This window comes from Myxine glutinosa, chromosome 5 (assembly GCF_964187855.1).
Source record: "Myxine glutinosa chromosome 5, kmMyxGlut1.1, whole genome shotgun sequence".
NCBI classification, from domain to species: domain Eukaryota; kingdom Metazoa; phylum Chordata; class Myxini; order Myxiniformes; family Myxinidae; genus Myxine; species Myxine glutinosa.
This window is the reverse complement of record NC_136265.1, coordinates 24,482,240-24,505,555: the sequence shown is the minus strand read 5'-3', so window position 1 is coordinate 24,505,555 and position 23,316 is coordinate 24,482,240. Positions and strand designations below refer to the sequence as shown.

General features: G+C 44.6%; 1 protein-coding gene across 1 annotated transcript in view; it reads right to left on the bottom strand.

Annotated features, from left to right (window-relative positions):
* The window catches only part of LOC137427833 (uncharacterized), a 56,445-nt gene extending 33,477 nt beyond the window's left edge, over window positions 1-22,968 (bottom strand). Inside the window, exons 1-2 of the mRNA XM_068117591.2 lie at window positions 22,799-22,968; window positions 6,986-7,093 (exon numbers count right to left, since the gene is read on the bottom strand). Coding sequence (XP_067973692.1) covers window positions 6,986-7,093; window positions 22,799-22,946 — 256 coding nt within the window. The 5' untranslated portion in view covers window positions 22,947-22,968. The remainder of the gene's footprint in view (window positions 1-6,985; window positions 7,094-22,798) is intronic.
* Between the last annotated feature and the right edge of the window lie 348 nt (window positions 22,969-23,316).

Genomic DNA, 23,316 nt, shown 5'->3' with positions numbered 1-23,316 from the left:
CATGAAGCATGGAGCAGGGTGGAACACCCCGTGTGGTTGGAGGTTGCAATTGCGTGAAATGCAGTGAACATGCCCGATTTTGGCTTTGCGAGGCTCCAGATAGGAGTTGGCATTTCGATACTGTGGATTATATTGTGCCTGTCTGGAGAGGTGATGTCCTGTGCTGAGGCTGGTGACACGCCTCTGTTATTTGTCTGTCTGTCTGTCTGATTGTAAGTCTGTGGTACGATGGAGGGCTAATTGAGTGCTCAGGCGTCATTGTTCCATGGAGGTAAGGTGTGAAATATAGCATAAATAAGCTATAGGTAATGGAAATATGGCAGTGTAAGCTCGCCGAGGGAGAGTTGCCGGTAGTGGAGGACGTGGCAGATTAGTGGATTAAACATCGGAAAGCACAGGTCTCAGAAGGGAGTAGTCAGCTTCGATGATGCAACAGTGTATGAGTGAGTAATTGTGATCTGTTTAAGTGTAAGAGGCGGTGGAGATGGATTCGGAGGTGATGAAAGCGTGGATGAGGGTTTCTGCAGCCATGGAGAAGAGGGATGGACGGAGACGGGCGATGTTTTTAAGGTGAAAGAAGGCTGTCTTTATGATCTGTTTAGTGTATTTGTCAAAGGAGAGGGTTTGGTCAATGATGATGCCAAGATTCCGGATGTGAGGGAAGGTGGATACTGGGAAACCATCAATGTTGAGGGCAGAGTTATGGGTGGTTGAGGTCGTTGTTGGTTGTTGTTGATCTGAAGCCAGGATTTTATTTCAGTGATGCAGTTTGTCAGGATAGAGTGGGTTGTGGTGATTGAGCCGTTGTAGATGTCATCAATTTTGCTTTGGATGAATGAGAGAAAGGAGATGCAGTTGTCTACTGTGAATGACAGGTGGTGTGTGTTATCGTTGTTGTCTTGGAAGTTCAGTTGTTGACATAGTCCGGAGTGCTCTAATTTGCACAGGGAATGACAATTGGGATGACAATTGAAAAGAAAAAAATTGAGTAAGTTACAAATTTTGTTTTGTTGATCTGAGGACAAGCTAGTTTGATGGGTACCCTGGGGTCTTCAGCGTGTCTATGTGTTTGTCTGTCTGTTACACCGGACTCTTGAATGGGTTTTCATGAGACGAATTTCAGACATAACAACAGTGAGAATCTATTTTGAGCGAATCACAGTGGGTGAGAAAAACAGTGTGTGTGACCAGACACCAGAACTGACCAGAATTGGAATTGGAATTAGACCAGGTTATTTCTATTATTTGTTTATTCGCGAAAATAAATAAATAATAGGGGGAGGTTAATGGAGGTTAATGGTGGTTTGTTTGTGTTAATGGAGGTTAATGGTGGTTTGTTTGTGGTAATTCTAGTTGAAACTCTAGCTGAAATAATTTTCGTTTATTTTTTATTTATTATTGATGTAGGAAACAGGCAAATGGGATGCTGAGAGAAGGATTAGAGAAAATTGGATTGAATTTAAGTTTCGAATATTGGATAAAATTGGATCCACTTGGAAAAAGTGGATTAGGAAATTGGTGACCAGGTGTTCCACCAGAGGAAAAAGACCAGGTGTTCGTGGAGCACTTCACCTGCAAGAACGCCTTGGAACCAAGGTGGAAGGGACCAGTCCAGGTGTTGCTGACTACACCAACGGCAGTCTTTTGCGAGGGCAAGACCTCGTGGATCCACGCCACGCAGTGTAAGTTGGCCATACAAGCACCAGACACTACACCACAGCAACCACAGTAAGGATGGGCCTAATCATAGGTACGATACTATTGATAGCGACAGCAGCTAGGGGAAGCTCCGATCCCAATAGATGCGAAAACGGAACCCGACACCTCACCGTAACATGGGGACAAAGAGTATCACTACCATGTTTCGAACAGAAAACCCTGTACACAAATTGGGTAACCGTAAGATGGCTAGCACTGTCGGCAGGGCCTGGACGGGTTGGCATTGTACTACGAAAGCAACGAGAGTTCCGGGAAGACGGGCAAGCTAGCATTAAGACCGTGGCCCAACCAGGATACAAATGGGGAACCCCTGATTTTAAGCTACAAACACGCACACGCCTAGAGAAAGGCATGACTATGCAGGTCCGGTGCAGCGTCTGGACCCCTGGCGCGGCCGGTGGTGAAAAGAAATACATACGATGCAGCGAATACATACTCACGCCGCAACCCCAGGATAAGGCCCCAAAGAAGGGTGAAAACACATATTGGAAAGTGGCAAGGGAGGTGGCAACAATTCAAAATAGGACACACTGCTGGTCGTGCATGCACTTTCCCCAAGCAGGCACCACAGGAATACACATGATAGTGCTACCTTTGTCCCTCAACGACCTTTGCTCACAACCTATCGATTCCCCATGTTTAGTCACCACGCTGGAAAGAGAAGGGGTTGGCAACGGCAAGAGTTGCAATCGACAATTTAATTATCGCCCGTCAATGATTGCCCATGTGGCCGAGAGGCCTGCCCCCGTCTGGGTCAAACCACAGAAAGGGACGGTCTGCCTCCAGGGTTCCGGCCACTTGCGTATGGGAGAATCAGAATGCGCCTACACTCTCCCCGGGAAGCTGGGACAAGGGAGCTCGGGGATTACATTACGAATAGTACTGCAAGATAAACACAACCACAACATAACGGCTATAACATTCTCTAGGGGGGTTAGTAGGATTAATGGGGTGATAAAGGGACTCCAGTGCTTATCCACCCACCTGGTCCCACCCCATGGGACAATGTTTATATGCGGCGACAAGGCTTACCCCTATTTACCAAATAATTGGGGGGGGCACATGTTATCTTGGTTCAGTCCTTCCTGACGTTGAAATACTGGATGAGCTAGACCCAAAGTCCTTGGACAGGCGACATAAGAGGTCAGTCATGAACGAAGATGGAACCACTAAACTACACGGGAGCCTATGGGAAAAGGTGTTAGGTTTCTTCTTCCCAGGTGCGGGCACAGCCATGAACAGCTTCCGGATAGATAAATTGGCTTTGGCCCTAGAAAAGGTGGCAAACGACACCGCTACGGCTCATGACATACTATTGGACACGGTAATTCACATGCGTACAATGGTGATGCAGAATCGGGTGGCTTTGGACATGCTCCTGGCAGAGAAGGGAGGGGTATGCGGAATAATAGAGGGAAAGTGTTGCACTTACATACCTGATCCATCCGAAGGAGTGTCAGCCGCAATAGTGAGACTAAGGGAAACTAGCCACGCCCTGACGATCGATCGGATCGCGCACGAGAACTCTTATAAATTTAGCTGGCTCACTGACTGGTTCCGGGGATGGACGGGCACCATAGTGAAGTGGTTATTGACCGCACTGGCCGTGATAATTGGGGTAGTAATTTGGGGGGCACTAATGAAATCTTTAGTCCTCCTCTGTATGAGAAAGTACTTTACAGGATGGAAAGTGAAGAAGCCGCCGACAACGACTATGGTTCTGACCACAGAGGCCGTCGACCTGAATGGGTCCTTCAACAAGGCAGATGTGACCGGCGCTCCAGAAAATTGTATTGATTTTTGTGATGACTGTGATACTTGTGTTGAAAATCCCATGTGGGAACTGGCTGCTGCCTGTATTGATGTTTGTGATGACTGTGATACTTGTGCTGTAAACCCCTTGCGTGTACTGGCTAACGCCTCTTATGTATTACAAGCTGACAGCTGTACACCCCCTTCCGACCCAACTATGGATCTGATTGCGACGCTGGGTCTGGCAGTCGAGGGACCCGACGTGGATATCCTAGACCCGCAAGCCGACCAGGCGTCCATGGGAGACTTTGACATAAAGGAAGTCCCTCTCTTTGCTTCAAAAGTTTTAAGTTCAAATGCTTCAAGTGAATCGGATTTTAACGCTCTGTACCCTGACCAGGAAAATGAGACACAAGATACTGACGACATTATGTATTCCCCAGAACAGCAGCACATGAGAGATCTCATGGGCATGATCGTTGATTAACTTCGAAGATCTGCAAGGACCGCGTCTGCAAAGGGTGGGGAGAGCAAGTTCCGCAGGGGAGGTGACGGGCCCCCTGGCGGGGCAGAACCTCATCTGGACCAGACGCCTTCGTTGTGGATCCAAAACGTTAATGGACTTTCATGTTCTGAGCCCTCAGGTTCCAAGCACGCACCACACGACACGTTCCCCAAATGCACGGGCGAGGCGCTATGTGCGCACGGTATGCCCTTGGGAGATACCCGCATTACACGATTGTCTTTCAATAAAGCCCGATGCGGCATGTTGTCTCTCGAGATACTTTGTCTCGACGAGACAAGAGGAAGGGATGTCAGGTCGCAGATTTGTTACTGCTTAATGCTCTGTTATGGATGTCGTTTGACTAATATGTTATGTTATAAATGCTGTTTAAAAATGCTATTTCATAAAGTTAATAAAAGGTTGCCGCTTCGCTTTAGTTTAAAATGAGAAAATACTCGCTTCATCCGTGCTGAACGAATGGCCTCGTTGTATACGTGTGCCCCTTGAAGGCTAGATAAGCCTAGTCATAAACTTTCTCCCTTCTCCGCAGACGGTGCCTCAAGCCGCGGGCAGGAAAATGGATTATATGCGCGTGGAATGTGTAACTTTACATAGGATGCTTGAATCGTAGACATAAAACCTTTTGATAAACTGTCAAAAGATTAACTATATTTTGTATAATCACAGTGACGCTTGAGTTACAATAAATATGCTTTGAATTTAAGTTTAAATGAGAAATGTGAACTGAAGGTACATTTAAACACCTGGAACTCATCAGAACGACCTCATTCACTTTATGGTCTTATCAGGACCAAGAATGCAATCCCCCTTCGGTGAGTTATATTTTCTGTCACCTCGGAGCCTTGAAACCACATCTGGTCCGGATCCTGACGGTGCGTGCTTCACTCCCCCAAGATGAAAGGACGGATGACGGTGGGGGCTCGGCGCACTGGGGATGACGGTGGGAGGAACTTTCGCCAGTTTCTTTGTCCTCTCGGAGATTCCCTGATAAAGCGTGTCCCTATATAAATGAACTGTGAATCAATGTATTTTCAGGAAGGCAGACTTGGCATGACGGTGGTTCGTGCTGTAGACGTCTCCGTCTCCTCCAGATCTGTATAATTGGTATTTAATAAAGATTCGCCATTCTCAATCTGTTGGTGAACTTCTGTTACGATCAAGGAGTTGTTCCCCACATATATATATATATATATATATATATATATCTATATATATATATATATATATATATATATATATATATATATATATATATATATATATATATATATAAATATATATATATATATATATATATATATATATTGTTGCGGTTTTGAGAACCCACACAGGTAACATCATTAAAGGTTAAAGGTTGCACCCCATAGTTAGGCCACATGCAACACGTAGGTCACCTTAGGACGTTAGTTATTTCATAGTATGTGTTTAGGATAAGGCCATTCCCAATAGTTGCATCTGTGTTGTGTAAAACAAATAAGGGTTGGCCCATTCGTCCATTTTGCAGCCTCCCTCCAAATCGACCTCGTTAGGCAGCATCCACCCCGCGCCCTGATTTGGCTAATACACCTCCTTTGCCAGCAGCGTTCGCTGCCCTTGGGCTTCTGCTCGAACCAGCCCAAATGCCACGAGGTAAGGCCCGAAAAGGGGGTGGAGCGCAAGGGTGGGGGTGTGGTCACGTCAAGCAGCCATCAGACGCGGAGCGGGTAAGCCCTCAACAGCCAACCAGGGCTGAGGCGACATCGCCTGACAGGGTGTGGCTGGGCATTCCAGAGGGTTCACTGGGCGTAGGAATATAACCCTTCGCGCGAGGCCCCCACACCTCAGTTGAGTTGAGTGACGAGTCTTGAACGAGTTGAGTTATGGGAGAGGTGCTTGTTGAGTTCGGGAGTTGAGTTACGAGAGGGAGAGACGTGCAGTGACGAGCCTTGAAAGGATTGATTGCGCTTTACAAAGGACTAGCGCGCGGCACGCATTGCAGAGGACTGCAGCATGCAGAAGGACTTTTGTGGGAAGGCACCATTGGTAACATCATTGGGGGGGCGGCACATTGTACACCGCGATACCGGGAGCGTGTATAAAGGCGCCGGTACACCTATTGCGTACGCAATATAATCGCCACTTACCGATCCCCCGATATATAATTGTCCGCCTCGCGCCTACGCCATGCGGAGAGCTGCCTGCCGTCTTCCACCATCTGCACGGTACGAGTCGGGGACCGGACGAGCTGTGGACCTTTGGACCCTCAACCCGACCATCTACAAATCCCGTGTGAGCGAGTCTGAGAGTGAGTCTGAGTGTGAACGGGCCCGTGTCCAGGGAATAAGTAAGACTGTATAAGGCTGCCCTGTGTATCTGCTTCTTCCTCTTCATTGTACATTGCTCTTTTTTCTTCCTCTTCTTCTTCGTGTCCAAATTGTTAATAAACCAATCTGTTCTTCCTGTCTTTCCTAATTCGATCGTCTTCGTGATTTCTCAATTGGGTAAGCGTGGCACGATTGACAACCGCTCGAATCGGGTTTAGTACCTGCTAACGGCCCGGATCTTGGCTCGCTTAGCTCGGCGTGTCCACTAACGCCGTGGTTCGTGTGGGGTTATTTTCCTTGCTTCACGGCCAGTGTTAGTACTTAGGTAATAGGACTAATTCGACCAACAACCCTATTTAACACCGACCGGAAGGAACGTGATAGCCCCGGGACCGCGTCGGCCAGTAAAAGGACAAGGGTATTAATCCCCCCTTGATAAGGGGAAGGCCGACATTTTGGAGATCCGCAACAATATATATATATATACACACACACAAACATATACATATACTACGTGGGGCAAACTGTTCGATGAACTCTCTAGAAGTCTAGTATCACCTGTACCTGTACCATAGAAGACCTTAAATTTAGAATTGTCACTGATGGGTTCTTTGCTTGTCATGGAATAATATATGGAAATAATCCAAAGAACTCTTCTGAACATCACAAGCCTCACCATACTCACTTTGTGCAGAGCGAGAAACTTCACTCAGGTCTTCCTTCACCTGGATGCCATTTGAAGTACGATGAGCGTTACCAGAGAGACATCCAGCTTCTGCTGGACCCATTTTACCTGCACAAAATCAAATGTTAGCTCAGAGCATGATCTTGATGATCTAATACAGGTGGTGTTCAGCATTTATATCCAATTATTGTTACATGGGAACTGTATCAAATTAAACAACGCTGTGTAAAAACATTGGACATTATGGAGGTGGACATGCACAGACACTGACCGTCGTATTATACAGAGCACATCTTTTGGGGGTTGTGTTGTTGTTGTTTGTGGGGCGTGTAGGGGGTTTGGACAGGTGAATATTTAGTGTGAAATAACAAGAAATAGTTATAAATTATATTATCCAGTTAACAATGTTTTTCAAATCAATCTTTATTGTGAGAATTTTTTTTAAATGACTGCAGTTGATGACCCCCTGCAGAAAATAGGGCAAAATGGAGAAGATTGTCATGGGGACCGCAAGGCTAACCCCCGCTCTCGCAGGGAAAATGGCCTTAAAATGCCTGTTGTTGTTGTTGTTGTTGTTGACTGCAGTGTAAACTTTTGCAAAATTACGTCACTCTGACATAGTAGCGGCCATGTTGGATTTTTTTTTTTTACATTGTCGCATAACGTTTTATCTGTAGGTACACTTCAGAAAATTTCTTAAGGAACACCAAAAACATACAAGATTTCTATCCCCACCCCAAATATGTCTAACAAAACGTGTAAGTATAACGTGTAAGTACAACAAAACGACAAACTGATTCCATGTCTTAATTGGGCCAAAAACACCACTAAATGTGCAATGAAAACCTCACACCGTAGTTTTTCTGATTCAGGAAACCCGAGCAATTTACAATTTGTATGGTGCCAGCAATTTTAAAAAATAGTGCCATGGGGTCAAAGGCTATTTACCCACAGCTTTTGAGAAGATTTTAAAATAAATTAACTGGATTTGAGGCAAAACCCCCCTTTTTCAGCCTCTTATCGGAGGCGGATCCGGATGGGGAGCACAGCCCCATGAGACCTTTATGCTCTGATGTATCGTACCAAATTTGGTCCATGTCGGTCAGGTGCTAATAAATGTTTCCATTCAAACCACCGTGTGAACACACCAATAGCGCTTCTTGTTATTCTTGTCTTCAGATACAGGAAGAGGCTTTTAAATTGGGCACCTTTGTGAACAAATTGATTGATTTATTATCTACTGGTCTGTGTATCGCCATTTTTCTCAAAGATAGCTGAACGGATCTTCGTCAAACTTTCAGAGGTTCATCAGTGAGTGCTGGGAATGTTTTCGGCAAAAATAAAGTGTGAAATTTTTTTTGTTTGTTTTTTGGGATTAATTTTTTTTTTGCTCTTTAGTGCCTAAACCTTTTTGATTAATGACAGTTTTTACAAGTACATGTTCACACAAATAAATACAAAACAATCACCAGACATTTGAACACAAATAATAAAACAATTCCAGAAGTGGTCAAAGTTGGTGGTAAGGCTTCTTCTTCTTCCTGAACGTCATCATACTTAACTCAGAAACGTGATGAACGCCACATTCAGCAGCAGATATTCAATGAAAAGGTAAAATGATGATTTGACATTTGTGATGGATTCTGATTTGGATGTAATTGCTTTTCCATTATATTTGCCCTCATTTCAAATATGTTAATGTTTATTTTTCGCTTGAGCAACGCCGGCTACTCCAGCTATAAACACTTTCATACTTTATTCGGGGTACAAATACAAATACAACTTTGTCTCGGGGGTAACATTGGCTATGTGGCCACGGCCTCATGCGGGGGTGTGGGGGACCAGGAGAAGGGCGTAAATTATCTATGTAAATGTGTATCGTGTTGTGCCACCTGGTGATGGTGGCAAAGTGTATAACAATTTCCTTTTTTTACTTGTGCAACACTGAGGTTATGAAGCACTCTTTGCATGGTACATTTTTCCTCCTTCCCTCCCCACCTCCTCCCCCAAAACAGAGGGGCCTGTCAAAGCCCCCCTCCCGCACCCCAGAATATGTTTTTGTAGTATACACAAAGAATTAAGTTAAGCACCCCCCCCGTTTTTTTACAACCTCGCACATTACAAGTTTGTTGTCGTCAAAACAGTGTAATATACCCATTATATTGCTATATTTTCTGGAGAAGTGATATTATGGTCACATAAAAACATAACAATCATGCCGTTTTCAATATTTTATTCTGAATAATTTAAGGTGAAATTTTTTGGGAATTTTAGGCATATTTTCACCTCAATTTAAGTATGGAGCTATAGGTCCATCACGGACAGTGTGGATGACGTTTATGTTTTCTAACGTACAGTCATTGTTCTGTGAAGACCTCTAGCGATCTTTGCGTCAATCCCATCTTCATGGATGACAACGCCAGGCCTCACCGTGCGAGACGCGTCCGAGCCTTGCTGGAGCAAGGTGCTGTGACAACCATCCCCTGGCCTGCGTACAGTCCTGACCTGAACCCCCTCGAGCACGTTTGGGACATGTTGGGACGACAAATTGCGAAGATGGTCCCTCCAATAGCCAATCTGGATGAATTGGAACGTGCATTACATCGGGAATGGAACAACCTGCCACAGCAACGCATACGACGGCTTACAGGGTCTATGAGACGTAGGGTTGAGTCAGTGATCCGATCACGTGGGTCCTACACACGTTATTGACGCAAAGATCGCTAGAGGTCTTCTCAGAACAATGACTGTACGTTAGAAAACATACACGTCATCCACACTGTCCGTGATGGACCTATAGCTCCATACTTAAATTGAGGTGAAAATATGCCTAAAATTCCCAAAAAATTTCACCTTAAATTATTCAGAATAAAATATTGAAAACGGCATGATTGTTATGTTTTTATGTGACCATAATATCACTTCTCCAGAAAATATAGCAATATCATGGGTATATTACACTGTTTTGACGACATCAAACTTGTAATGTGCGAGGTTGTAAAAAAACGGGGGGGGTGCTTAACTTAATTCTTTGTGTATATATCTTTCCCCTCCCTCTCCCCTTCCCCACCCCTCCCCCTTCCACTCCCTTCCTCACCCCTCCCTCTCCTGCTTCCTTCTCTCCCTGGCTTGACTTGACTTCACCACAGTACTCGCCAACAACGGCGTCGAGAAACCACAATGCGTCTTGTGCCATGTTGTCCTGAGTGCGGAGTCAATGAAACCTTCGAAACTCGAGCGTCACCGAGAGACGAAGCATCCGGAACACGCAGAGAAGGATTTGGAGTTCTTCAAATGCCATGAGCTTCTTCTCAAACGTCAAAAGCTCGATGCTTGTGGGTCTTTTCAGCAACATAGTGCAGCAGCAGTGGAGGCCCCATATGAAGTTGCGTTGGAAATTGCCAAACACAAAAAGCCTCACACCATTGGAGAGACACTTATCAAACCCTGCATGTTGAAGATGGTGAAGCTCGTTCTCGGGGAAGCCAGCGCGAAGAAGATGCAGCAAGTATCTTTGTCTAATAATACTCTTCAGAGGCGTATTTCTCATATGTCTATGGATGTGAAAGAGCAGGTTTTGGATGAAATCAAAGATTCTCCATTGTTCTCCTTTCAACTCGACGAATCAACGGATGTGAGTTCATGTTCTCAGTTGCTTGTCTCCGTAAGGTACATTCATTCAGATGACATCAAAGAAGAATTCCTCTTCTGTGGTGCACTTGAAACCACTACAAAAGCTGTTGACATCATGGAAAAGGTCTCTACATTTTTTCATACCGAAGGTCTGCAACGGGGAAACGTGTGTGGGGTTTGTACGGACGGAGCACCAGCTTTGCTCGGATCGAAGTCAGGATTCCAGACAAGAGTGAAGGAGCTGGCTCCCCAAGCTAAGGGCATCCACTGCATGATCCACCGATATGCTCTCGCCAGTAAGACGCTTCCTGCCACTCTGCGGGAAGTGCTCGATTCTGTGATCAAAATTGTGAATTACGTGAAGTCTGGGGCACTCAACACTCATGTATTCAAAGAACTCTGCAAAGACATGGATGCTGACCATGAGGTCCTTCTCTTCTGCACGGCTATACGCTGGTTGTCGCAAGGGAACGTTGTGAATCGTGTCTTCGAGCTGAAAGACGAAATCAGATTCTTTCTGGAAGTGCAAGAAAAGAGAGATCTTCTGGCTCACTTCGATGATGAAACGTGGAATAAACGGGTTGCGTACTTGGCGGACATTTTCGACCAGCTGAACAAGCTGAATTTGAAATTTCAGGGAAGGGAAACACACGTTCTCCTATTTCAAGACAATCTACAGGCCTTCATATCCAAACTGCAGAACTGGCGTCGGAAAGTCAATCTTGGGAACATCGCCATGTTTGAAAAACTCTGCGGAGTGATGGATGAGTCTGAGGGCGAACTAGATCAGTTCCTGAAGGATGAGATTACCGGACATCTTGAGCCCCTAGAAAAGGAATTCCAGCGATACTTCCCCGAGCTCACAGGAGAAGAGGTGGCACTGGTAAGAAACCCTTTCTCTGCTGTACTTGACGTATCCAGCCTCCCCGACGAAGTCAAAGATAAATTCTTGGATCTACGGAACAACTCTCCGGCACGTGACCTGTTCCAGGAGAAATCGGTGACTCAATTCTGGTGCACTATGCATCAATCATATTCCAAAGTCAGCATGCTGGCCTTACGTGTTCTTCTTCCATTTGCCACCACCTACCTCTGCGAAGCCGGATTTTCTACCCTCGTCCACATCAAAACGAAGACCAGGAACACATTGGATGTCGAGGATGACATGAGATTAGCTCTTACAAACACCCTGCCACTAATTCCAAGACTCGCTGCTCAGATGCAACCCCAACCATCCCACTAGCTCGGTTGGAGAGATGATGATATTTTAGTGATCACGATCATAGATTGTGTGACGATGGATGGCAGTGATAAAAAATAATGAGCTTGGTTTGACTAACTAACTAAAAATTACCCAAATTTTATAATGTGCAAGGAATATTGTAGTAAAATTTGTAAAAATTGATGAATTAATGATTGTTTTCTCTTTCTTCCCTTTTCCTTCTCAGAAAAATTTGTAAAACTGAAACGGCTGATGGCAGGGGTGTGTCGCGTGTGTTTCGGGGTTTTGAGAAAGGGGTGGCGAGTACAAAAAGGTTGGGAACCACTGCCCTAAGGGGTCGAAAGGTATTTTCCAACAGTACGTAATTAATAGAGATTATAGTCACACAGCTTCACCGCGTTATGTTTGGTCACTATTTAATTGAAATTAAACATTATTCAGCCAATCACTGTCGCCAATTCAGGTTGAGATAATGTCATTAGGAATAGACACCTGTAATTTGAAAGCTAAATGTTCAATGCCAACGGTTTATGACATATCGAGTATATAAAAGTACATGGATGGATGCAGGGCTGTCTTAAGAGCATTGCAGGCCCTGGGCAAAGCAATCCACTGGGGCCCCTTCCCACCCACCCACGGGAATAAAAATGTAAACGGTCAATTAAATTAAACCTATAGATTTATTGGTACTTTCAACAAAATCAGTTTAAACATTTTAAAAAACATGCTGTAAAGCGAGGATTAATCAACACAAACTTTTGAACAATATAACATAAGCCTTGAAAAAAAGAAACATTTCAACATATAAATGATAATAATTGGTACACCGTACAGACGGAGATGGTACAGTATGAATTATTTATTATTATGCAAACGTTTGCCAAATTTCTTTGCAGGGAATTGATTTATAATTGGCTTGGAGTCGATAGTCTTCAGGTGTCATTTTCCATGCACATGAGTGAAAGCCAGTTCAAACGCTGCTGCCGCATTGTGCTGCAAAGCTGATTCTTTGTAAGCTTCAATCTTGAAAATTAACGTTCCCCTGTACAGTTGGTCACCATCATGCACATGAACACTCTGAGTGCAATTTCAACATTGGGAAACACAGATTTCAAGTTGTCCGAAATTATTTTTCTGTACAACGCAGGGAGAGTCTCACAATTTTCATCGAGAACCATATAGTGCTTGAGTTGCTGCCATTCATTTAGAAGGTCACCATAATCAAGGTCTTTGTGATACACCTTAGCCAAGTGTTCACACTTTTTGTTTAACTCATCAGAACCAATCGTTTTCAATTGACTGAAGAAGGAAAACAGATTTCCAATCCATGAATAAGCATCTGCACGTTTTGTCATGTCAGAGTTCAGAGAGTCCAGAACAGAAAGGAATGTTTCCACCCTGAACTTTTCACTTTTGTTTAGAAGTATCTCTTCTTCTGATCGGTCATATGTAGTAAGACGTACACTTAGCTTTCGCACCCGTTTCTTCACATCGCTGTAATCCGAATCTGGACACCTACTCCTGGCCTTCAGTTCATATTCACTAAATTTGTCTCTAATTTCCTGAAGATACGTTTTCAGAGACTCAAGAAGATTCATGGCAACAAGTAAGTCCACATCTTTTGACTGCAGGACCTTACTTGTTTTGCTCACTCTTTCGAGAATGTCGTTCCAAATAATTTTCAGAAAAATCGTTTCCAGGTTCTCTATTTTCTCGCTCAATCGTTCTGCCTCTCGCCTTGTGTTCATTTCCTGGTCAGTGTCAGCTGATACCGAATCCAGTGCATGTTTAATTTTCTCGAAACCTCTATGCAGAGCATGGACAGCATCAAAATGTGGCGACCATCTCGTGTCAGGCAGACGCTTGACCACAATATGATCTTTTCCTGAAGATGATGCCAAAACATTCCATTGATGTGTAGAAGCCGAGAAAAAGGAATACAGACGCTGAACAAAGTCAAATAATTTTACAATCTGTAGACAACACTCTGCCGCTTTTACTCCCACTAAGTTCAGGTTGTGTCCAGCACAGGGGACAGAGATGGCGAACTCATTCAGTTGACGGATCCATGCCTGCAATCCAGTATAGCGTCCAGACATATTTGAGGCTTTGTCATACGACTGACGACGGCAATTTGATAGCGGAATTTTGTTCCCATTCAGGAAATCCACAAGTGTCTGCGAGATTCTTTGCTCCATGAGAAAAGATGGGAATGAACTTGATGAAACGCTCCACAGGCTCACATCCTCGAATGTACCGGACGGTAAATGTCAGTTGATCAATGTGTGAGATGTCTGGAGTGGAATCCACACTTATTGAATAATACTTTGACTCTTTTATTTCTTCCAGAATAGCACAAAGAACATGTTGACCCATTAATTCAATAAATTCCTCACAAATGTTTGCAGATAGATACGATGGGTTCCCCTTTCCAGCATTTCCATGCAGTTTGAGATGCTCTTCCAGAAAAGGGTCAAATTCACTCAGCAGCTCTAGAATACCTAAAAAGTTTCCATTTTTTGCCGACCCAATAGTTTGATTCTCTCCAAGAAATGACAAACCTCTGGAGGCAAGAAAGTGAATGACAGAAACCACACATGTCAACACTTTATGCCAGTACTCCTGCTCTGAGCGCTGATGTTTGATTAATAAAGAATCTACACATCCAGTTTCTTTATGCCGAATCAAATATGCCATCATGCACTTGCGATGTTCTTTTCCATTTTCATGTTCTGCAATAAGATTGCTGTGTTTCCAGTTATTGAATCCTGATGTAGCAAAGGGTGATTCGTTCTTGGACAATAGGCGACATCCAAAGCAGTACAAAGAACCCTCAAGTCTCAAGATGATCAAGATGGTCTCCATTTATGGATCAAGGGAAGTAACTCAACTTATCTAAAATGATTTTTAATAAATAGATGATAATGTCGGTGTGCTCTAAAACATATCAGAAATCATAAACATGCATCAAATACCATTTTAGGTGTATAAAACTCTCAAATAGTTATATTTTAACAGTATAATAAATGATTAATATCGAATTACCTCTCTTGAAATAGCTTATATTCCATCAAAGCATAAAGCACCATCTTTAGCTTGATTTTTCCTGTAATTATCCAAGAATATTTATTCTACAGTTGCAAAGTAAGGATAAAGGAGTGATGTAATGTGCCATTTACAGAGTTATGTTGCATGTATACGCTATCATAACATTCAATCATTACCGGAACTGTTATTAAGATATTTCACAGTTACATGTGCACAGCCTGGTGCATGGAAGGTCACTCTTTTTACATTTACACCGAATGCAGTTTTCCGGTACATCGGCACTTAATCAGTTCGCCACAAGCCTCGGCCGCCTTGGGAAGGGTCATCCATGTGGGTTGTAGGCTCTGTTCATCGTCTTCCTCCCATCCCCACTGTAGCGGTGATGGGAGATTTTGCAGCGACTGAAAAAGAATAATTATGTAGAATGTAACAGTGCTAGTTAAATTATTTAGCAGAACTTTATAAGATGGAAGATCAAGGAATGAAGACTGTCATGTGGTATATTTATATTATTACCTTGTGTGCCATCATCCAGACTGCTGATTGGTATATTGCTCACAGAACGTGAAGGAAAAGAGCGTCTTGAGTCGGTGGAAGATTTTCGAAACTGCGGGATTTTTTGCAGAAGAGGTTCAAACGTGTTTGATTCACGAATTCGCTATCGGATGTTTTGTCATATACGAGTACAGTAAATCGTTCGAGTGCTTTGAAGACGTCCGAAGATATGTTGATGGCTGCAAATGGGTTGCTTGATATTTTGAGGAACGTATGTGTTGCCTCAGGGAACGACTTCCATATTTTGAATATTGTCTTTTTGCCTTTGCCCCTGAAGCCTGAAGTGGAATCACTGCCGCTGAATGCGTGAAAAAATGGTAACGAATTGGATCTATCATGTCCGAGGAACTCATAAAGTTTGTTGATCGAGATGACTTTGAGGTCCTTGCCTACTCCAAACTCCACATTTATTTGCAGTAAGGGGTGATCATCAACTATTTGTGAAAACAATCCTACCAAAATAACAATCACGTCGGTATCAACAGTTTTTACCACAATATTCTTGTGTCCATGTTTAGCTGCGTCTATCAGATGGACAACAATCCTGGTGTCTGCTTCCTCGTGATCACATGGTCCAACCGAATTGTCATTGCCCGAAGTTATCACCGGTCTGGAAAAAGAATGTTCCTCTACTTCACGGTTTAGAAATTGAAACAATTCCGTTTTGTTTCGATTGTCACGAAGAAAGTCAGGCCATTTTCTGGGTATTTTTGCGGTAGAGGTAACCTTTCGTCTTACACCTTCGCCTCTTTTCTGACGTGTACTCGCCTTGATGCTCTTCTCACGATATTCATCCCAAACAATGTCAATGCACGATCGTGATGCCTCTTTTTCGATATAGGGCAAGAACACATTCTTGGAATATTGGTCAAACGTCGTCATTGTCGTTGGCCGAAGCATGTGAATGAGAGCCCCGCCGTCGAAGTTTTTACAATCATGTGTGCTGTTTACATTTGACTTGGTCGGAGGAATCTCCAATGATGTTAACAAGTCCGACTTTGTTATGCTATGGAGCTTCCCCTGGTCAGACAGGGAGGGAGGGAACAACTGGTTTTCATGACGGAAGAACAGTTTGATATCTCCATTGCGTTGCTGATTGGCAATATAGAGTCTACCAAAGAGAGCGAAATCGTTTTTCAATCCCGCATGTTGTTTTGATTTGACTGATTTTTTTGTCTTTGGCGTTTTAAACAGTATCGGATTATGTTTCTTTATGACATCATGTATTGTCTTCGTTTGGTCTTCAAACACATCTTTTTTGAACGCGTTATACTTTTTATTACCAACAGACTCCAACGACTTGATTGTAGCTACCACTTCTTTGCTCGCACAATCGCGTGTGTTTAGAATGATCAGTTCAGAGCCGCTCTCACAGAATGGATTTCCATATGCATTGATGGTGTCGATTAGAGAACGAGTTTGGTGGTGAAAGCTGCGTTGTGTGGACGTATTCTCTTCATTTTGTACAGGATGTGTCAAAAAATTGTCCTCAAATTCTACTAATAGACGAGCTTTTTCGGGTCCTGCCACTACCCAGTCTTTTAACGCTGCCGGACTTTCGGTTAAGCCAATTATGCCCCCGCTTCCTTTTACGATGGCGTTTTGTTGCTCGTGGGCTTGGTCGAGAGGCATGGTTGAGAATCTGTGGCAGGTCTTCTGTTCCACCCGAGCTTTCCGAAGAAGGTCTTTGGCGTTGCTGCTTAGTGATGTGCGATATGTTTGGGTTTCCTGCTCCTGACAGTCCCTATTCCAGTTGATTTTGGATTATTTATCAGAAGAACGCTTGAAGATTTTCGGCGGCCTTGATTGATTCAATATGCATGCGCCGGGAAAGAATCCTCCTGGAAAAAAAGTATGTTTACAGTTGAGGTATACCATTTATATTAATCATAAAGCAGATATTTAGATGCTATGTACATAGATATCAAACGTCATCATAAACACCCGTATAGGGGAGGAACAATTTAGGTTTATTGCTCTTCCAGGTTTATTGCTCTTCCAAAGGTTTATTGCTCTTCCAAAGGAGATAATTCGATATTAATCATTTATTATACTGTTAAAATATAACTATTTGAGAGTTTTATACACCTAAAATGGTATTTGATGCATGTTTATGATTTCTGATATGTTTTAGAGCACACAGACATTATCATCTATTTATTAAAAATCATTTTAGATAAGTTGAGTTACTTCCCTTGATCCATAAATGGAGACCAAAGTGTATCATCTTGCACGGGCCACTGTGGGCCTCATAGGGGGCCAAAAGTTGTTTGGAGAGGCTAATTATCTTCCTAAATCAATGTTCTAACTCCTGTGAAGATTTGGTGCTTTAGTCCGGCCGGTAACTATATTGACTATATTAAGCCGTAACTCCCCTAACCATTTAGTCCTTTTGTTAACGGCCTGAGTCGTGGCTCGCTTCGCTCGGCGTGTCCATTACAGCCGCGGCTCGGGCGGGGCTCATTTCCTCGCTTACCGGAAGGCGCTGGTAATTAGGTCATAGGAATAATTGGCCTACTACCCTATTCAGCGCTGACCGGAAGTGACGTCATAGCTCCAGGACTCGGACGGCCAGTGTGGTAGACGAGGGGATTAAACCCCCCTCGGTAAGGGGAGTGCCGAAACCGAGATCCGTAACAATATGTAATGTATCAGGCTGCGAAGACAGTTTGAGTGCACCATCGGTCGTTTATTGCGCCGGGAAAACCACAAACCCCCAGTGTAGGCCCAGCTTCCTCTGCCAAGCCGTAAGCCCGGCCTCTTTTATATCCACCTTCCGGTTTAATCCCATGCAATACATAACATCTCCCCCCCCCCCCCCTCCCATTAACAGTGAAAATACCAATGTGAAAATAACAGTGAAAAGCATACCAATGCATACAAAAATACAGACATACAAAATTGCGAAATTGCAAATGCAAAATTGAATGCGAAAATTGAATTGAAATTGAAAATCGAATGCAAAATGCATACAAGAATATTAGCTACAAGTCAAGGCGAGTAGGCGCCTTTCGAACTCTGGATGATCGTCGTGGTGCAAAGCCGCCACACGGCTCCTCTGGTGGTGCTGCAACAGCGTTATGGGTTTCAGCCTCAGGGAGTGGTGCAGTACTATCTGCGGTAACAATGTCGCTGTTCACAGGTTCAGGAAGTGGCGAGATATCCTTTGTGAAAATGACAGGATCACAGGACCGATACCGGACATGATCAAGGTGCCTCCGGATGACTCGATTGTCCTCTAGTTTGATAACGTAGGGCAATGGTCCCTCATTTTTGTGAACCCGCCCTGGTAACCAAACCATTCCGCGACCAAAGTTTCTCGCAAACACTGGGTCCCCGACCTTTATAGAGCGCTGTCCAGCATGTTTGTCGTGGTGAAGTCTGTTTCCACTGATTTTGATACACAACCGACACCACATCTGGTCTTAGACAATCCAGTCGTGTACGCAAACGTCGTTTCATCAGCAGCTCAGCCGGTGTCACCCCTGTTGTTGTGTGGGGAGTGATGTGGTGAGCGAAAAGCACACGCGATAGTCTGGTCTGAAGGCTTCCACCAGGTATCTTACTTAGACCAGACTTGACGAAACTCACAGAGCTTTCAGATAGTCCATTTGAAGCTTGATGGTGTGGGCTCACAAACTTGTGAATTATACCATTCAGGCGGGTGAATTCAGTGAATTCAGAACTTGAGAAACAGATCCCATTGTCCGTGACTATCAAGCGTGGCAAACCATGAGTGGCAAAGCACTGGCGCAGCCTCTCTATGGTAGCGTGCGAGGTTGCTGTATGTGTTACATAGGAGTCGATCCATTTAGTGTGAGCGTCCGTAACAACAAGGATCATACGGCCTTCGATGGGTCCAGCATAGTCAAGCTGAATCCTCTGCCATGGTTCAGTGGGCCATTCCCAGGGGTGTAATGGTTCCTTAGCAGGGGCGTTTCGACTGCTTTGGCATGGATAACAATGTTTCACACACTGTTCGATGTCAGAGTCGAGGTGAGGCCACCAGACATAGTTCCTTGCCAGCGATTTCATTCTTACAATGCCTGGATGACAATCGTGAAGCTGGTCCAAAATCTTTGTGCGCAAGTTTGGGGGAATGACCACTCGGCATCCCCACAGCAAGCAGCCGTTCTCGACACTTAGTTCATTTTGCCTGACCTTGTAAGAATCCAATTCAGGGTCAGCATCGCGTAGAAGGCCCCACCCATGCCCAGTAGCACGAATGACCTTGGAAAGAAGTGGGTCACGCCTGGTGTAGGTCCGTATCTGGTTGGCATCAATTGGGTTGTCATTCAAAAAGTCCATCAGAGATATCATGCTGCCAGGTACAGGGGGGTCAAACACTGTGTCCGGAAGTGGTAGGCGACTCATGGCGTCTGCATTTGAAATTGTGGAGCCAGGTCTGTACGTAGTATCGTAATCATACGCCGAGAGTGAAAGTGACCAGCGTATGATCCGAGGCGGTAAGACCTCTGAGGTAGCCTTTGATGGACCAAACAAACTAATCAGTGGCTTGTGGTCCATGTAAATCATGAAATGCCGACCGAAAACGTACTGGTGAAATTTCTTAATTCCGAATACAATGCTGAGTCCTTCTTTTTCCAGCTGACTGTAGTTCTTCTCAGCAGGAGACAGTGTACGAGATGCGAATGCTATTGGTCTCTGTGCGATCTGGCATGATGTGTGACAGAACAGCACCAACCCCGTACTGACTCACATCACACGACAGGACCATGTGATTGTCTGGGTTGTAGTGAACTAGCACATTTGAAGACCGCAGCATGTCTTTTGACTTCTGGAAGGCTGCTGACTCCGGAATGTCCCATTTCCAGCTGATGCCTTTTTTTTAACAGGCAATACAGTGGGCCAAGCATGGTAGCAATGTTTGGGATATACCTGCTGTAGTACTGCAGCATGCAAATGTAAGCCTTGAGTTCAGTGATGTTGGTCGGAGCAGGGGCGTCTTTGATTGCTCTGATCTTCTCTTCTGTGGGATGTAAGCCTTCGGCGTCGATACGATGGCCCAAATAGGTCACCGACGGAACCATGAACTCGCACTTGTCTCTCCACAGGCGTAGTCCAGAGTCGGAAATAATACGTAGAACACGTTCGAGGTTGTCCAGATGATGAAGCTCTGAGCGACCAGTGACTAGGATGTCGTCTTGGTAAACAACAACATGTAGTTCAGCAGCGAACAGGCTATTCATACAACGTTGGTAGATTCCTGGCGCCGATTTGACACCAAAACTCAAGCGGTTGTATCTGTGGAGCCCCCGATGCGTGTTGATGGTGAGATGTTCTTTGGCATCCTCATCCAGAACGACTTGTAGGTAGGCCGATCTCATGTCGAGCTTGGTGAAGGACTGTCTTCCGCTCAGTTTTGCGTATAAGTCATCGATCCTTGGTATGGGATATTTGTCCAAGGTGGAACATTTGTTGATCGACATTTTGTAATGCCCGCAAAGGCGTATCGATATGTTTGCCTTCACAACAGGAACAACTGGAGCAGCCCAATTTCAGTACTGAACTGACTCAATGATACCTAACTTTTCCAGTCTGGCTAATTCTGCATCAACTTTTTCTTCCAATGCGAGAGGGACTGGGCGTGCTTTGCAGAAAATTGGCTTCACATCTTTCTCAACATTGAGCTTGGCAGTGAAGCCCTTCCATGTCCCGAGTTCATCCTTGAAGATGTCCGGGTATCTCACGAGGAGGTGCTGCAGTACAGTTGCTGGCTTGGAAGCCTGTATTTGGTGGATGTTTCCAATTGAGTTTGACAACATCGAGCCAGTTTCGCCCGAGAAGTGTGGGTCCATCCCCAGGGACGACCAAGAGTTGTAATTGGTGAGTGTTGTTTCCATAGGTTACTGTGACATCACACGACCCGCGGGCTTGTATTGACTCACCAGTATATGTGGTGAGTTGGATTGGGGACCAATGGAGGCTGGGATGTTCACAATTCCCCCACAGGTTACGGAAAGCTGCTTTGCTCAGGAGTGAGACGGCAGCCCCCATGTCTATCTCCATTTCCACGTTCCGTCCATCTATATCTACTATAACCAGTATTGGAGTCGACTGTCTGCCAGACTTTGTGTGGAAAAGGTCATACGACTGAACACTGTCGCTGTTAGGGCTGTCTCCATCAGTCACATCTTCTTGGTTATGCTCTGAGTCAAGGAGGTGGGTTTTGCATTCCTCTCTCCTTGCCCTCCGTTTTCGAGACAAGCACGCAGAGGCGATATGACCCACGTTGTGGCAGTAGTTGCAAGCGGCATTCTTGAAACGGCACGTAGTGGCAGAATGCTCCCCATTGCAGCGGAAACATTTGTCAGCACCAGCTGCCAAGCAGTTTCCAGGTGTTTTGGCGTTGGATTTTCTGGTCGGATGTTGTCCCACCCGGTTGACAGATGACAGGTCAGCTCTAGGCTGGTAAGTGATGGAGCGTGCAATATCTGCAGCATTTTTGTCTGCACACTCCATTGCAATAGCAATGTCCTTTGCACTGGAAAATGTCAGAGATTTGTCAGATTACAAATATTTATATTAACAGACAGATTGATAAACAAAAAGAGAAACGAAAAGGAAAGAATATATATATATATGCTCTCTCAGGTCTGGCCTCTGGTGAACGACACGATTAGGATAAACTCAATTCTTCGTGCCCAGTGGACACTTTGACAATCATTTCGGCAAATATTGGTTGTTAATGCATTATAATTGACAACGAATTTAAACTGTACATAGCTTATTACATGAGAATGGAAGATGCTCACAATTCACAATTCACAAAAGTGACACTGAGACAAATAGTTGGCGCTGTGAAATGCTGATGGCGCTTGCTGGAATAAATTTGAGAGAAGTGCGTGATGTCATTCAACAAATGGCAATGGGATGCGCAGTGAAACTTGTTTCGTATTTTACACAGTGAATAAATGAGTGGAAATCTTAATGAAACAAGGTTACTGCATATTATACCATTTGCATATAAAATGAAATGTAATCTCTACAGTCTGATTTCGTAACTTAATCCCAGGCCTTTCCAACGAGAGGTCGAGTAATTATCAACTCTGCCAAGAGATCTCTCATGAACAATATGGCAGCATGGTGCCCCGAGAATCGTGGGGCACCTGAGCAACTGCCCAGTGTGCCCATGCCTTAAGACGGCCCTGAAAGGATGATCGGTCGGTCGGTGTTCAGTCGAACGTCACACTTGTCCGACCTTGTCGGAGCGGGTAGGGGACACCTACCTGCAGCTTCCGTGGAGAAATTACTTCACAGAAGCAACCTCCATGTGTACGTCATAAATAGATGTGCACTCACGAAATTATTACCTGTACACGAGAACACTGCACCTGTTAGCACGTCGGGCTCGTCCTCTCCTTCACGAAGGTCCTGAACGTCCATTATCCTGAACCCCCAGATCCAAGCAGCCCCGACTGCTCCTCCATGAGAACCCGACGAGCTCGGATCGTGGGTGCAGTTTAGAGGATCTCGATCCATGATCCCAACCTCGCCCTCGGTCTTCACCTCTTTGGTCGCCGAACCACGTGGTTCGATTCACCGGAAGTAACAAACAGGTTTACCCTTCCTGTGATTGCTCGGGATCGGATCAAGATCAAACCCACGATTCCTGTTTCAGATTTTCACTTTACATTGAGGAAAAAAACTTTCCGATATAGAGAAGATCAAAGGGAGATTGGATAACTTCAGCTGACGCGATACACCCAGGTCACGGGCTCACGGTGTTGAAGCAGAAGAAATATCCACACGGAATTCCAACGGAAGTTGTTAGTGACGTCAGCAATTTGTGTGCCGCCGCCATGTTGGAGGACGAAGAAAGAAAACAACAAAAGAGACGTCCATTCACGAT